Genomic DNA, 14,891 nt, shown 5'->3' on the forward strand with positions numbered 1-14,891 from the left:
AATTAAAGAAACAAAATAAGTCATAGTAAATAAAACCAAAACATTTTATCTGCTTCGTAAAATTAGCGCATTTTCACCCTATTTATTACATGTTCGCAATATTTTTTTGATTGATGATTTACGATTTTTTATTTTTATTTTTATATTTTACAATCCGTTTGGAGTTGTACTTAAAAACCGTGTTCAAGCCTTAGCTGGAATCTGCAGTGCAGAGTTGTCTGCTTGTTGCTATCCAGTTTTAGTATTGGTCCTTAAAGCATAGCACAAAACTTTTCAAGCTATTTAGTTAGCTATATATAAGTTGTAGCTTCTACCTTTCACATAACACTAGACTTCACAATGCTAACCATACTCGTCTCTACTGTTTTCCTCCTCATTTTTTTCTCTTCAGCTCCCTTTACAAATTCAGCTCCTTATACTCCTGCTGACCACATACTCTTGAATTGTGGTACGTCATCGAACACTACATCTTTGGATGGTCGGAACTGGGTTGGCGATGCTGATTACAAATATTCCTCCTCTATCTCTAAAGCCTCTTCATTTGCATCCAAAGCCTCCGATCTTGAACCCTCTGTTACTGAAGTGCCTTACATGACAGCTCGTATTTTTCATGGCAAATTCACATACAAATTCCCTGTTTCACCTGGCCCGAAGTTTCTTCGTCTCTACTTCTACCCAAATGAATATCCTGGCCTTGATATAACCACTTCCTTCTTCTCCGTCACTGCTAATAATTACACTCTCTTGCGCAACTTCAGTGCCTATTTAGTTTCTGCTACTAGTCCCCCAAAAGTCTTCATTATCAAAGAATTTGTCGTCCCTGTTAGTAACAATAAGATGCTACATGTCACCTTTAGCCCATCGCCATATTCTTTTGCTTTTGTGAATGGCATAGAAGTCGTTTCCATGCCTACCAACCTCTATACAGTCCAGAAATATGGCTCTCATCGCTTAGTAGGCACCAACTATTTTTTCGAGCTTGATAACAACACTGCTCTAGAAACTGCGTATCGGCTAAATGTTGGCGGAGGAGATGTTTCAAATATAGACGATACAGGGATGTTCAGAACATGGCATGGAGATGTGGACTATATCTTTGGAGCAGCATCAGGAGTTACCCCTTTTCAGCCTGAAGCTACAATAAAATACACCCTGGCCACTCCGGCTTATACTGCACCAGAAGTTGTATACAAAACCTCTCGTACAATGGGTCCTACTCCAAGTATTAACTTGAATTACAATCTTACCTGGCTTTGTCCTGTTGATTCTGGATTTTACTACCTTGTCAGGCTTCATTTTTGCGAGACTGAACCGGATGTAACAATGCCAAATCAACGTGTATTCAACATCTTCATTAATAATCAAACAGCTGAGGCAGGTATGGATGTGATCGCCGTTAGTGGTGGTAATGGCGTTCCAGTGTACATAGACTATGTTGTGTGGGCACCACATGGCAGTCCAAGTACACAAGATTTATGGGTTGCAATACACCCCTCCACCCAAAGTCATCCATTATTTATAGATGCTATCTTGAATGGTTTAGAGATTTTCAGGTTGAACAAAACAGATGGTAGTCTTGCGGCACCAAACCCTGAAGTAGAAGTGGTTCACATATCGCCAGTGCCTGAGCTAAAGCACTCAAAGAAGAGGAGAAACTTTAAGGCCATCATCGGAGCTACAACGGGCAGCATCGCATCACTCTTTCTTCTATTTTCCTATATTTTCTGGCAAAGGAAACATCTTCTGTGCATAACAAAATCCTCAAAAAGAAGAAAAGTTTCACCTTTGTCAAAAGGCATGCGATGCACGCACTTTTCACTTGCTGACATCCTCACCGCAACAAACAACTTCGACGATGCTCTCGTTATAGGACGTGGTGGCTTTGGCAATGTATACAAGGGTCACATTCAGGGTCTACAACATGAGGTGGCAATTAAGCGACTCAATTCGATGTCCCATCAAGGTGAAAATGAGTTTTGGACAGAGATTGAGATGCTCTCTCAGCTTCGATACATTAACCTTGTTTCACTAATAGGTTATTGTAATGATAACAACGAGATGATTCTTGTTTATGATTATATGGTCAATGGAACCCTTTGTGATCACCTCTACAACAATGACAAAATCCCTCTCCCATGGAAGCAAAGGTTGCAAATCTGCATTGGTGCTGCTCGTGGATTAGACTACCTTCATTCAGGTGCAGTTCAGAGAATCATTCACCGTGATGTCAAGACTACCAATATTTTGTTGGATGAGAAATGGGTAGCTAAAGTCTCGGATTTTGGGTTGTCGAAAGTGGGTCCAATTTTCATGGCCAATGTTCCAATCACAACTATGGTGAAGGGTACTTTCGGGTACATGGATCCAGAGTATTACCGAAGGCTGCAATTAACAGAGAAGTCGGACGTGTACTCATTTGGGGTGGTGCTATTTGAAGTATTGTGTGCTAGACCCGCAGTGGATATAAAATTGGAAGATGAGCAAATAGGTCTAGCCGGTTGGGCTCTCAAATGTGTGGAGAATGAAACCATTGAACAAATCATTGACCCTTACTTGCAAGGTAAAATTGCACCAGAGTGTCTAAGAGTGTATGCTGAGATTGCAGAAAACTGCCTACGTCAAGTGGGACTTGAACGGCCAACGATGAGTGATGTGGGGGGGATGCTCGAGTTTGCACTGCAGTTGCAAGAAACCGCGGAAGCAAAACAGACAGTCCAAGTTGGTGATAGAATTCAGGCCCAAACCATTGATGAAGTTGTGTAGTTTTGGTTTTCTTTACTTTTCGTCTGTCTTTTTTATTGTTTCCACTCATCTCTACTTTGTTTTCGGTTTTCTTTACTTTGCATCTGTCTTTCAAGCCTTGACTAATTAAATTAAAAAATAGAATTCAAACAAGTCTACATAGTTTCTATTTAGGTTTAAGAAATGAATTTCGTTAAGAAATAAAAGTAATAGATCAATAATAGTTCTTAGAATCATTAGCTTTTAGATTCTTTTGTTTACTAATTGCAATTACTATAATGTTTAATGTAATTGTTAACATTCTTATTTAAATGCACACATAAAAGAAGCAATTCATTTTCCACGAAAAGAAAAATATTCTTTCATTGTTCTTTCTAATAATTCATTTGGGGACCAACATCATGCAAATCATCTGTAGTTAGTCTAAATAAAAAATGAGCAGGAGCTTGGACATTAGGAAAATGACTGCTTGATTTTCCCATCTGGAATCAAATGTTTGATTGGAGGTCAGCAACAAATACCAAAGTCCTCCTCCCACAATAAATTGAATTGATTGATTGGTTGTCTTGACTAGCAACATGGCTAATTATCAACCATGCAAACCTTAGTACTTATGCTATTTAATTAGGCACAACAGCTTACTTTACTAGACTTGGGACTTTTGCAAGCCCAATTCCAAAAAGAAGTCGGCTTACTTACTTGGTATATTTTTCTAGCCTATTTACATGTCGCCTATTGAATTTTTTTATTATGTGCAGGGTTAAACTTTACCAAGTTATTTTAAAAAGTGAACAAGTAATAAGTATGATGAAAATAAAAATCTTTAATTCAGAAAATTGAACACTATAATGTAATATTTAGAAAATTTTCCTAACAAGGAGATTTTAGAAAAGTTATAACCTACAATTTTCCTTAATTTTCGCCAGTGAAAAATAACCATGGGCCCCTATCAAAAGTAGTGTTGGGTTTGTCCAATGATTTTTCACAAATTGAATTAATTATAAATAATTAAAAATATATAGAATAAAAAGAATAAGTTGTATTTAAAATTATTGATAATTTATAAAATTGCATTATCATATTTATTTATATGCATCATATATTTTTTTATTTTAAAATTTTTTAAAATTCTTGAATACTCTTGTGAGAGAAATTTCCTTAGGCTCCACTAGAGGTGTTGGGAAGGCCTATTGAAAACCTTCAATATTTAAATAATGGAATAACAAAAAAAAGAAAGAAAATAAGACAAGAATAATTATATACGGAAACATAATTAAATATGAAAGGCATAATATTTATAAAAAAATCCCTAAATTATTTAGAAAAATTCAAATAAACCCTTATTCTTTTATTGCATGTAATCAAGTTCTTATATTTTTATTTTGAGTCAAATAAGTCCTTATATTTTTATTTTAAGTCAAATAAGTCTTTATAATTAGTGATTGACGTAGACAAAATGTCATTTGTCATTTTATACCGCGTGGCATTAATATTACATACTGACATATCATAATTGACATGCTAATTTAATATGATAATATAAACATATAGCCTTTTTTATCCTCCACATCAATTCCATGTCAGTGCCATGTTGATATAAAATGACAAGTGATATTTTTACTAATAACAATTAATCAATCATTAGTCATAAAGGCTTATTTGACTCATAAAAGTGTAAAGATTTAATAGAATGTATTAAAAAAATAAGAACTTATTGAAATTTTTTTGAATAATTTAGAAGTTTATTTGACCGTTATACTAATATGAAATTAAAGATCATTTGTCAAAGTTAGAAAAACATAGCACATGATTAATTGGTATTATTTTTTGAACTAGCATCTCAAGATCCTAATATCTTCCTTATGCGTAATTGTGCTCTCGAACCCAATCCTATTTCATAGATTGAATCTTATCTTTTCAATAAATTTAAGGCAAGTTTAGGATTTCATTAAAAATGATAAATTTAATTAAATAGTCAATCACGTTTTTAAAAAAAGATTAATGATGATTCTTTCACTTGTCGGACAATCAGGTTCTTAAACCCGTGAACCGAGACAAAGAAGAAACAAGCAAGATCACATTTATATAGCAACTTAATTCCTTAGCTGTTGTAGTACTTGTGTTTTTTCCTAAGGACTCGTTTCGTAAAGAGGATAGAAAGGAAGAAGGAAAGGAAAAAAATTCCCAAGATTGTAACAACAAATGAGGTTATGAAACCTAACCATTAGATTGAAAATTTTCATAAGAATAGGGCTTAGACTGCTATATCTCGTTCGAATAAGTCTCCATCAATACCGTGAATTAAAGTGATAATCTGACACCTCCACCTCCTAAATAAAAATCAGGAATGGCATAGTCAACAGATGTTTGAAATGATGCTTCTGGGTACACACATTCAGCATGAGGATTTATACTTTTCATTTCAGAGTCTGCTTTGTGTTGCAGCTCCAACACATGCTTTAGCATTACCTGCACTTCACCCATCTCAAGCTGTTCATTTCCCTTCTTGCCAATACAACTATAAGTTATCTCCATGAATTTCCTGAAACATTCTAGAGGTATTTTTCCTTTCAGATACAGATTAATGATACGATAAATGGTCTCGTTTTCGATGCATTTGAAAATCAGATAAAGTGGAACTATTACCTATCCACCACAAAGTACTTCAAACAAAAGAATACCAAAGGAGTAAACGTCAAATTCGTCCATCACAAGAAGATTCTGAAACTGTTCCTCACCAATATAGCCTTCAGTAGTTTCAGTACCAGTAAGGTCCTGCTCAATTTGTCTTAAAGCATTTGACATGCCAAGGGGACCAAACATGGAATACCCAAAGTCAGAGAGCTTGGAGCCTCATTCTTGATCCAAAAGAATATTGCTACTATTGATGTTGCAGTGAATTACTGCACGTTTTGCGCCAGCATTAAGGTAATGTAATCCTCGCGCTGCACCAATGCATATCTTCAGCCTCTGTTTCCATGGGAGTGGATCAAAAGCGCCAATGCATATATGATCAGATTGAAGATGATGTTGAAGAGGACGACACGGCGGATCGAAATGATGAGTTACGTGATGACTGTGAAGATGATTACTTTGGCAGACATGAAGACCGTTCAATAGACGACAGGGTTGAGCAGACCGACATTCCTGATTGCAATCATGCAGATGGCAGTACAGGTCATACCACAACTGTTGTGTTAGAAGAGGTTGAGTTGGAAGACCATGGCAGAACAATTGAATTAGAAGATGTTGAGGGTGCAGACCCTATTTACGGGAATGCCATTGCACTTGAGAACGACATTTATTCGCCGGATGACAGTGATCAAGAGAGGGTAAATACAAGGGTATATCGTCAATGGATTATTCCCGAGCTAGATATGATATCCTTCCAAACAGTTGAGAGTGAGGAATCTAGATCAATGGAAGACCACTTATATAGCAAAAAAGTGTTTCCATCGAAGGCTGAATTGAAAAGAGCTTTGAGCATGTTGGCACTAAAAGAGCATTTTGAGTTTAGAGTTAAAAAGTCATGTCACGCTCGTTTTGAGGTTGGTTGTAAGGATAAGGCATGCATGTTTGGTTTACGTGCAACGAAGTTGCTTGAGGGAGAATATTGGCAACTTCAGACATTGCAGAAGGTACACACATGTACTGTCGATGGTTTGCAATATGGGTACCAAACTGCGAGCGCGAGGGTAATTGGTGAGCTTATCTCCAACAGGGTGCAAGGAAATTGTGTAACCTCATTGAGACCAAAGGAAATAATGGAAGAGATTAATCGCAAGTGGGGATTGCAATGCCTATATGGTATGGCCTAGCAAGCAAAGGAGTATACGAAGAGTCTTGTGTTTAGTCTACCGGAAGAGTCATTCTAACTCCTCCCCTCATATTTCCATATGTTGGAATGTGAAAATCCCAATATTGTCCTGTGTGTCGCTACTGATGGGGAACAACGATTCAAATATTGTTTCTGGGCATTCAGGTCATGTATTCGGGGGTTCAGTGCTGTAATACGGCCTGTAGTGGCTATCGATGCCACACATCTGAAAGACAGATTCAAGGGTATTCTGTTTGTGGCGGTATGCAAAGATATGAATGAGCAGATATATCCACTTGCATTTGGCATTGACCACGTCGAAGATGAAGAGTCTTGGTCGTGGTTTCTTAACCAATTACGTTGTGCGATTGGTTGTCCTAAAAATGCAATGTTCATTTCTGATCAGCAACTTGGCATTAAGAATGCAGTTGAGAAAGTGTACAAGGACGCTCATCACGGTCTATGCAATTACCACTTAGGGAAAAACGTTAAAAACAGGTTAAAGCGCGAAGATGTTGCAGCAATTTTCACCATGATCGCCATTTGCTATAGGGTCGTCGATTTTGACAGACATATGAATCAGCTAAAACAGCTTTGCAAACCTGCTTATGACAGCCTTATGAGATTAGGCCCTAAGAGATGGGCATGTGCACAGTCACCAGTAAAGTGATACAAGCTAATGACATCCAACACTGCGGAGTGTATTAACTCCTGCCTAAGGCATGCAAGAAAAATGCCAATAACAGTGTTTATCGAGTGCATCAGAGGCATGTTTTAACTTTGGTTCCATGACCGGCACAATGAGGCATTAAATTTGACCATGCCTCTCAGCCCTTGGGCTACCAATCTGTTGAACAAATGGTTCAATGAAGCATGTCACTTTTCCATACAAACAATCGATTGGATGGAGTTTCAAGTTATAGGCTGGAGTAAGGACAGAGTGGTGAACCTCTCCATCAAGGAATGTTCATGTGGTGAGTTTCAGTCCGATCTACTCCCCTGCACGCATGCCATGGCGGCAATAAGTTATGAGCAATCATGTTTTGTTATATTGTGCATGATGAATTGAATTTTTACATTGTTCGCCAACTGTGATTTCATTGCCTTGGTAGTAAGTGCAAACGTGTAGCCATTGAATTCTGCTCGGACTATTACAAGACTCGATCTTGGGCAAAGGGATATGCGATTCCCATTCACTTGGTTAGGCATCCCAGTGAGTGGGACATCCCCAATGACGTTCAACAAATTATCGTTTTGCCACCAGGTTGGCGAAGTCAAGCAGGAAGACCTAGGAGGAAAAGGATTCCATCAGCTAGGGAAGGCAGCGAACGACGTAGATGTTCATAATGCAAGAGCTATGGTCATACTAAACAAAATTGCCAAACTCCGTTTGTAGCTCCATCGACAAACGGGGAAACATCATCTGCTTAGTCGATGGCTAGACGACGACAACCCAAGGCATGTGCAATTTGCAGACAACTTGGGCACATACGAAATCGCTGTCCAATGTGGACTACAAACTCTAATAACGTTATAGGTGTCGTATTTGAAGATAGTGGCCCTTCAGACGTCAGTTGTTAAGGATTGTTTCGAACTGGCCATTGATATTTGCATTCAATGATACTATTTCAACTTAAGTTTGACAAAGTCTACAGATGATATTTGTAACATATGATGTTGCAGCAGCTATGACCAGAACAACGAAGCAAAATGACTACTGTGATTGAGGGACAAGCAAATCTAAAACACAAAATGTTGCAGCAATTGTGACCAGTACAACGAAGCAAACTGAGTGCGGTGACTGAGGGACAAGCAAATCTAAAACACAAGATGTCTCTCTCAAAGTGGATGGAACTTGTATGAAAGAGCAAACTGAACTGTCTGGTTGAGGAATGAAAAGTTAGATACACAAGATGTCCGTATGGATGACAAAACTTGCAAGTCCAATGGAAGGGACGGTGGAACTAGTTGGGGAACAATAGAGGAAGAATGTAAAAAACCTTATGCTAGTGATGCACTGCCACGGTCTAGTTGGGGAACAAAAGATGTCATTTCTTCGAAAACCTTGGACGATTCTTCCAAATCTAGTGGCTGGGAACAATAAAAGTCACCAAAATGTTATAAAGGTTGGGGCTCTTTTAATGAGTCAAATCAACCAGCAAGTTCAAATGGCTGGAATACACCAAATGGTTTGGGTAGCACTCAAAGTGAAAAACAGTATCAGTCACGTGACAGTGTAGGGGCTCACGTCGTTGGGCTTCAAATGCTAGTAAGAAGAATCGTCTTTTGAAGTCAGCTGAACTCATGAATGATGATTCCAGTATAGCTGCAATGAACACTGCTACAACACAAAGATTATACATGTTTACTTCTGAGCAAGAAGATATATTATAAGGCGTTTTTAAAGTCACCTTACTACGAAGGTTATTTCCCATAATTTCCACTTAAAAATATATCGATAGTTGTCGTTTCATCTTCGAACCGTTCCAAACTTAGTTTAAGGGTGAAGAGAAGTTGAACCACTAAAGCTAAGGAAAGCTTGAGGGTGATTTATTTTCGTTATTCAACATCCAGCTAGTGAGAAAAGTATTGAGGAAAGACTTTTGAGGATCTTTGAGGTGAAAAAGTGAAAGAACACAAAAAATCTTATGAAAGTTATGGAGGTTTAAAAAAGTGTACCAAAGCATGAGAATTGAAGTTACTTTGAGAAAGTTATGGAGGTTTCAAGGGATGGCTTCCATGCAATATGAAAAAAGTTTATTGAGGAAGAAAGATGGGAAGAAGAAAAAGAAACTGCTGAAAGTGAGGAGAAAGTGCTGGAAAAAATTAGATATTTATCCTATAGTTGACTACAGTTTCCCTTATTTACAAAAATGCCATTGCATAGTTGGATCATCAAATTCCAATTACAATACTTAGCCCATTTATTGGATCATCAAATTCATTGTACTCCTTAATAATTTGTTTTTCTTTGTAAACCATTAAATAAAGCACAAAATATTTAATAATATTTACGTGATTGATTTTGGCATCCTGCATCATATTTTTGCCCACAAAATGATGTATAATAATCATAATAGTTGTTCTAATGTCGACCATTGTAATTAAAAAACATAAAGGGCATAAGATAGCTTCCAATTATTTCTTTCATATTCCAATCTTCCCAATATCTATCGATAGCTGCAGTTTCATCTTCCAACTGTTCCAAACTTAGTTTAAGGGTAAAGAAAAGTTGAACCACAAAAGCTGAACCGTCCTGCACTGTCTTAAGCAATGGCCTCATCTTCGAGCATACCCAATATCCATGGCGATAGTGACCAAAGTATGGGTGATGATGAATACTCTAGCCTACGATCAAGGAAGAAATGGAAACTAGATCTTCAACTGGCACCCAAGCATTTGGCTCATTGGTTGGTGCATTATTCCCTTGCCTAAAGAACAGGGTTCAAATCCCCCTTCCCCCAATTATAAAAAAAAATAGATCTTCAACTGCCTGCCGCATCGATTGGTCTATCAATTGAACCAGGTAATGATTTGTGCTCTCCCTTACAGTTTAAGGACATATCACATGGTGGTAGGTATTAGGTAATAGAGAATGCCATGATATCGTGAGGGAAAGTGGTAGATTAGGAAAGCTTAAAAGAAAACATATACCTTAAGGGTGACTTATTTTCGTTTTTCGACATGGGTAAACTTAAGGGTCTAAGTACCTTTCCATATTTTGATTATAGCCCGACTCTTGTTAGGGAATTTCACTCTAGCATTCTCCAGAGTGAAAATGAATTTAAAACTCCTAGAGATTTTGACCCTTTGTTTTGAACGTGTTTTTGGGAGGAATAAAGTTTACAGTGACTCCCTTTGATATTGGGAAGCTCCTAAAAATGGAGTATACACACAGACAATACAAACCTCCTTCATCATATGACCCGTCCTGCATGTGGGCCCAAGTGACAGGCAGAAGAGAACCATACACCACAAAGTCATGTTCTACTCGTCATTTGAATTTTGCACCAAATAGGCTAGTACATAATTTTCTGGCATCCACATTACAGGGAAGGATCAGTCGTTTAAGAAATGTTAGCGCTAAGGATCTGTGGATGATGGAAATAATTGGAAGCCAGTTTGGTGTTAATATTGCAGAATATATGATCATGAGAATGAGAGAAGTTGCCATGCGAGAAAAGACGACCCTTCCATACGGGAACATCATATCGGCTCTAGTTAAGAAGAAAGGGATATGGAGTAATAGGTATCTAGCTTATTAGACCAGTCGCAGGCCTCGTACTCTCTCTTTTTGATGGCTCTTGAAAAGGGGATATGACTTGAGTCTTGATGAGCCATTAAACTCTGTGGAAGGTAGCCCAGTTCATCCTGCCCATGATACTCCATCCAGACAACTGTCTAAAGTTCCTATTTCTAATGATGTGATGTATAATATGCTTTTGAGGATTGATGAGAAACTCAGTAATCAAACTGTTACAATGCAGGCATTGGAATTGAGGATACAGAATGTTGAGAATATTCTAATGCAAAGAATAGATACAGCTATTCGGGCAGCAGAAGAGCAGTAGAATTGACTGTCCTCAAATGAATTTCTCTAACATTAATCTCAGAGAAAAAGGAAGTCAGTTGTCATTGGTTCTGTCTGAGTCAACCATACCAGATGAACATTCATATTTGAGAGTTGTTTGTATAACTGGATTATGGATACTGTAGTTTGTATTTCTCATAATTGACTTGTGGTATTTTGTTTTCTTTAAATTTCCTCAACATGTGCTTTAACTTTCATCTGGTTGAGGGTTTAGGGTGTTCAACTCGATATTTTTTTATGATGGTGCTTGGGGTTGAGTTATGGTTTGATATTGTCCATGATAATTGGCTTACCCTTATTCGAAGAACATGACACACAATAGGTGAGTCACATGATGCAAGCTCAACTAGTCACGCGATCCCATATCATCTAGTCACGCGATTCAATAAGAATTCGTAACGCCACTCCATATATACTACTCACGCGACTCCACATCAACTAGTAACGCAATTCTATAATATCCAGTTACACGACTCCATTTTTCTACTCACGCCATTCCATAATAACTAGCAATGCCACTCCACATATATTACTCACATGAGTCAATATCAACGAGTGATGCGATTCCACAAAAAAGTCATGTCACGCGCTTCTATATTAATTAGTAACGCCACTCCATATTTACTACTAACGAAAGTCAATATCAAATACTCACGCGATTATAAATCTTAACGGTTCGCACGATCCATATTTACTACTCACACGATTGCATGTGGATTAGTGATACGATTCCATATTAACTACCGACATAATTCAAAATTTAGTACTCACGTGACTCCATAACAAATACTCCCGCAAATCAATATCAACTGGTGATGCGATTCCATATTAACTACCGACGTGATTCAACATTTAGTACTCGCGTGACTCCATAACAAATACTTTCACGAATCAATATCAACTGCTGACGCGATTCCATATTAACTACCGACGTGATTCAACATTTAGTACTCGTGTGACTCCATAACAAATACTCTTGCTAATCAATATCAACTGGTGACACGATTCCATTCCCACCATTCACGCAAATCAATAGCAACTGCTTACAACCCTATGTCACGCAATGCAATTAAACATGTCATATAGGCTGTAAAGTAAAGAAGTAAGGGGGGATGGCATATGCAAACGAATGAACGTTGTCATGTAAATTGTGTAAAATACTAACAGACTTTACGATATGAATAAGAAAAAAAACAATGTCGTTCTTATTGGACCCGTATGCTTATCACATGAATGAATACAAAGAATAATATGTAAATGATACAACAAAGAATAATATGTAAATGATACAACAAAAAATAATATGGAAATGATACAGAATAATGTTAATGTTATTTACTGATTGAAAAAGAATAAACAAATTAAAAAATTAAACAACTTAAGCTATTGGCAAAAATCTCAAGGGCAAACTTTGATCAAATGCCCTCTATGGCATTTGCCTTCAGCATCTAATCCTCTGAGCCTAGCAACCACTGCAACGAGGCTATAACCCAATCCCCATAACTGTGTGAATCTTGTTGTATCGGGGTTTCTCATTTAACATATATTTCATCCTTGTCAAAGCTCGCTTTTGACGGCGCGAGCTGACAAAGTACCTCTCCTTGTGGCATATAATGGGAAACAATGATGTTAGTGGACTCATCTGCATATCACGCAAGTCGGACTTCAGTGTTTTTTTTTTACTGTACGATGAGTCCACTAACATCATAGTCTATTTCAGCAAGTTAACGTGTCCTACCACCCAATGGCCATCAAAAAAGCACGGTACGAGAATTGAGTCAACCTCATGCCATGGCAAACCCCACAAAGGTCTCCCACCACTTGCATAGGCAAGCACATCGTTTGGTAAAACTGCCTCACTCGGCTTGAATGTTTTCTCGGTGGGGGAAGGTCGCATTTCTTCGCTCAGATGGAGCAAAATAAGCTGTCAATTACGTTATGCACAATAGTTAGATGTAATTAAGTAACCCTAAACTCCATACATTTGAATAATTACAACTTAGTAAAATATAATATACTTACATAGAATGTGGTGTCAACGATGCATATTCTCTGCTTGTAGTGTTGTGGATGGTGCTCACGCACCTGCTTACACAACACACCAATGCATGCATCAATCTGTTGGGTGTCCATCAACTCTGTCGACATCTCCAATCGTCGAAAAAAATCAAGGTCCTTCTGCCCTTCGATGCCCAGAATGTTAACCCTACATATTTAAAATAAAGTTAAATTAAAATTATAGTGAAGTTACCTTACTATGAAGGTCATTTCTCACAATTTCTACATAATAATACCCATGTCAAAAGGTCTATGTATGTCATAAATACCCTAGAACCATTAACCCTAATATGGTCTACTGTTTTCATTTTACCTAGCTTAGTCGTTTTTCAGGAAGGACTCATATTTGTCCTTCAAATCGTCCTTCGCTTTGCGCTGGACTAATAGCTGGTTAACGTATGGGCTTCGAAGGTATTTGCTGGCCAAGATCACACGTGTATCTTCGGGCTCAAGTGGAGGTAGAGCCTCAGCAGAAAGTGTGATCTCACCATGCGGGGGGGCCTCTATTAGAGTTAGGACAGGAGCAAGACGCGCGAAAGTTGTAGTTCCACTACTCGCAGGATGAAGTCCCTCTTCAACCTCAAACAAAGGAAGTGGAGCCTCTGGACAAAGTGTGGGCTGAAAATGCTGGGCTGCCTCTACCGGAGATGGGATAGGAGCAGGATGATGTTCAATCGGGCTACCGAGAAGTGAAATTCGACCCTAAACGATCAAAAAAATTAAACACATTAGAACAGTGTATACACCGTACATGTTATAACTCACGCGATGAATAACATAAAACTTCATACCTTAAAACAGTCGATTAGTCGACCGACAATCCAATCTTCCAGCCCTTGCAGTGAGTGCTAGATATGCTCATGCAATGACTGCGTCTGCATCTGCATCACCCGCTGGATCTCCAACTGCATTGACTGCATCTGCATCTACATCGCCCGCTGGATCTCCAACTGCATTGACTACTAGATCTCCAACTGCATTGACTGCATCTGCATCTGCATATTCGTCTGCAATGACTGGACATCTTTCTTCCACTGTGTCCCCATCTTTTGCAACTCTCGCTTAATGCTCGTAGTCATTTACGAACGCAGCGCCCGATTGCGCAGCTCAACATTAGGGGCAACACCTGAAACAAGAGGAAGGGCATCAGCAAAAGTAGGAGGAGGAGCAGTAGGAGTAGCAGCATGATGAGCAGCAAGAGAAGCACCATGAACAGTTGCAGGAGGAGAATGAGGTGCCTCAGCAACACCAAAATTAGAATAGACCTCTTCGTCCGCGGTACGTCTCCGCTTAACGGCTCCTCGTACTAGACTTTTCCCTTTACGATCCATTATTTTCCTCTTTTGCTGGGGACCGAATTCTGGGCAACCCTCCAACTTCCATAATGGAATGTATTGCTGCCCCTCAAAGATATTGACCTCAATGTCTACCCAGTATGCGGTCAACATCTCTTCTGTCGTTGGCTCCAACGTCCTCACTGCCCACAATTGCACCAAAACATACATTGACATTAGGTATAACCCTCGCTACCTTATGACAATAAAAATAAAATTTAATAGAATTAAAAAAATATGGTTTTTTTACTCACCTTGCCTTCTCTCTCCAAACTTGTAATATTGGTGTGGAAGCTTGTAGGCCTCTCGTCACATTGCCATTTAAGCATTCTTGGCCAAACTTATCCGG

The 14,891-nt window shown here is 38.4% G+C and overlaps 1 protein-coding gene across 1 annotated transcript; it reads left to right on the top strand.

Annotated features, from left to right (window-relative positions):
* On the top strand, positions 314–2,895 carry LOC18601724 (receptor-like protein kinase FERONIA). The gene has a single exon (XM_007032770.2). It carries the CDS (start codon positions 340–342, stop codon positions 2,761–2,763), a length of 2,424 nt encoding a protein of 807 aa, XP_007032832.2. The 5' UTR covers positions 314–339; the 3' UTR covers positions 2,764–2,895.

Source organism: Theobroma cacao, chromosome 4 (genome assembly GCF_000208745.1).
Source record: "Theobroma cacao cultivar B97-61/B2 chromosome 4, Criollo_cocoa_genome_V2, whole genome shotgun sequence".
Classification (NCBI taxonomy): domain Eukaryota; kingdom Viridiplantae; phylum Streptophyta; class Magnoliopsida; order Malvales; family Malvaceae; genus Theobroma; species Theobroma cacao.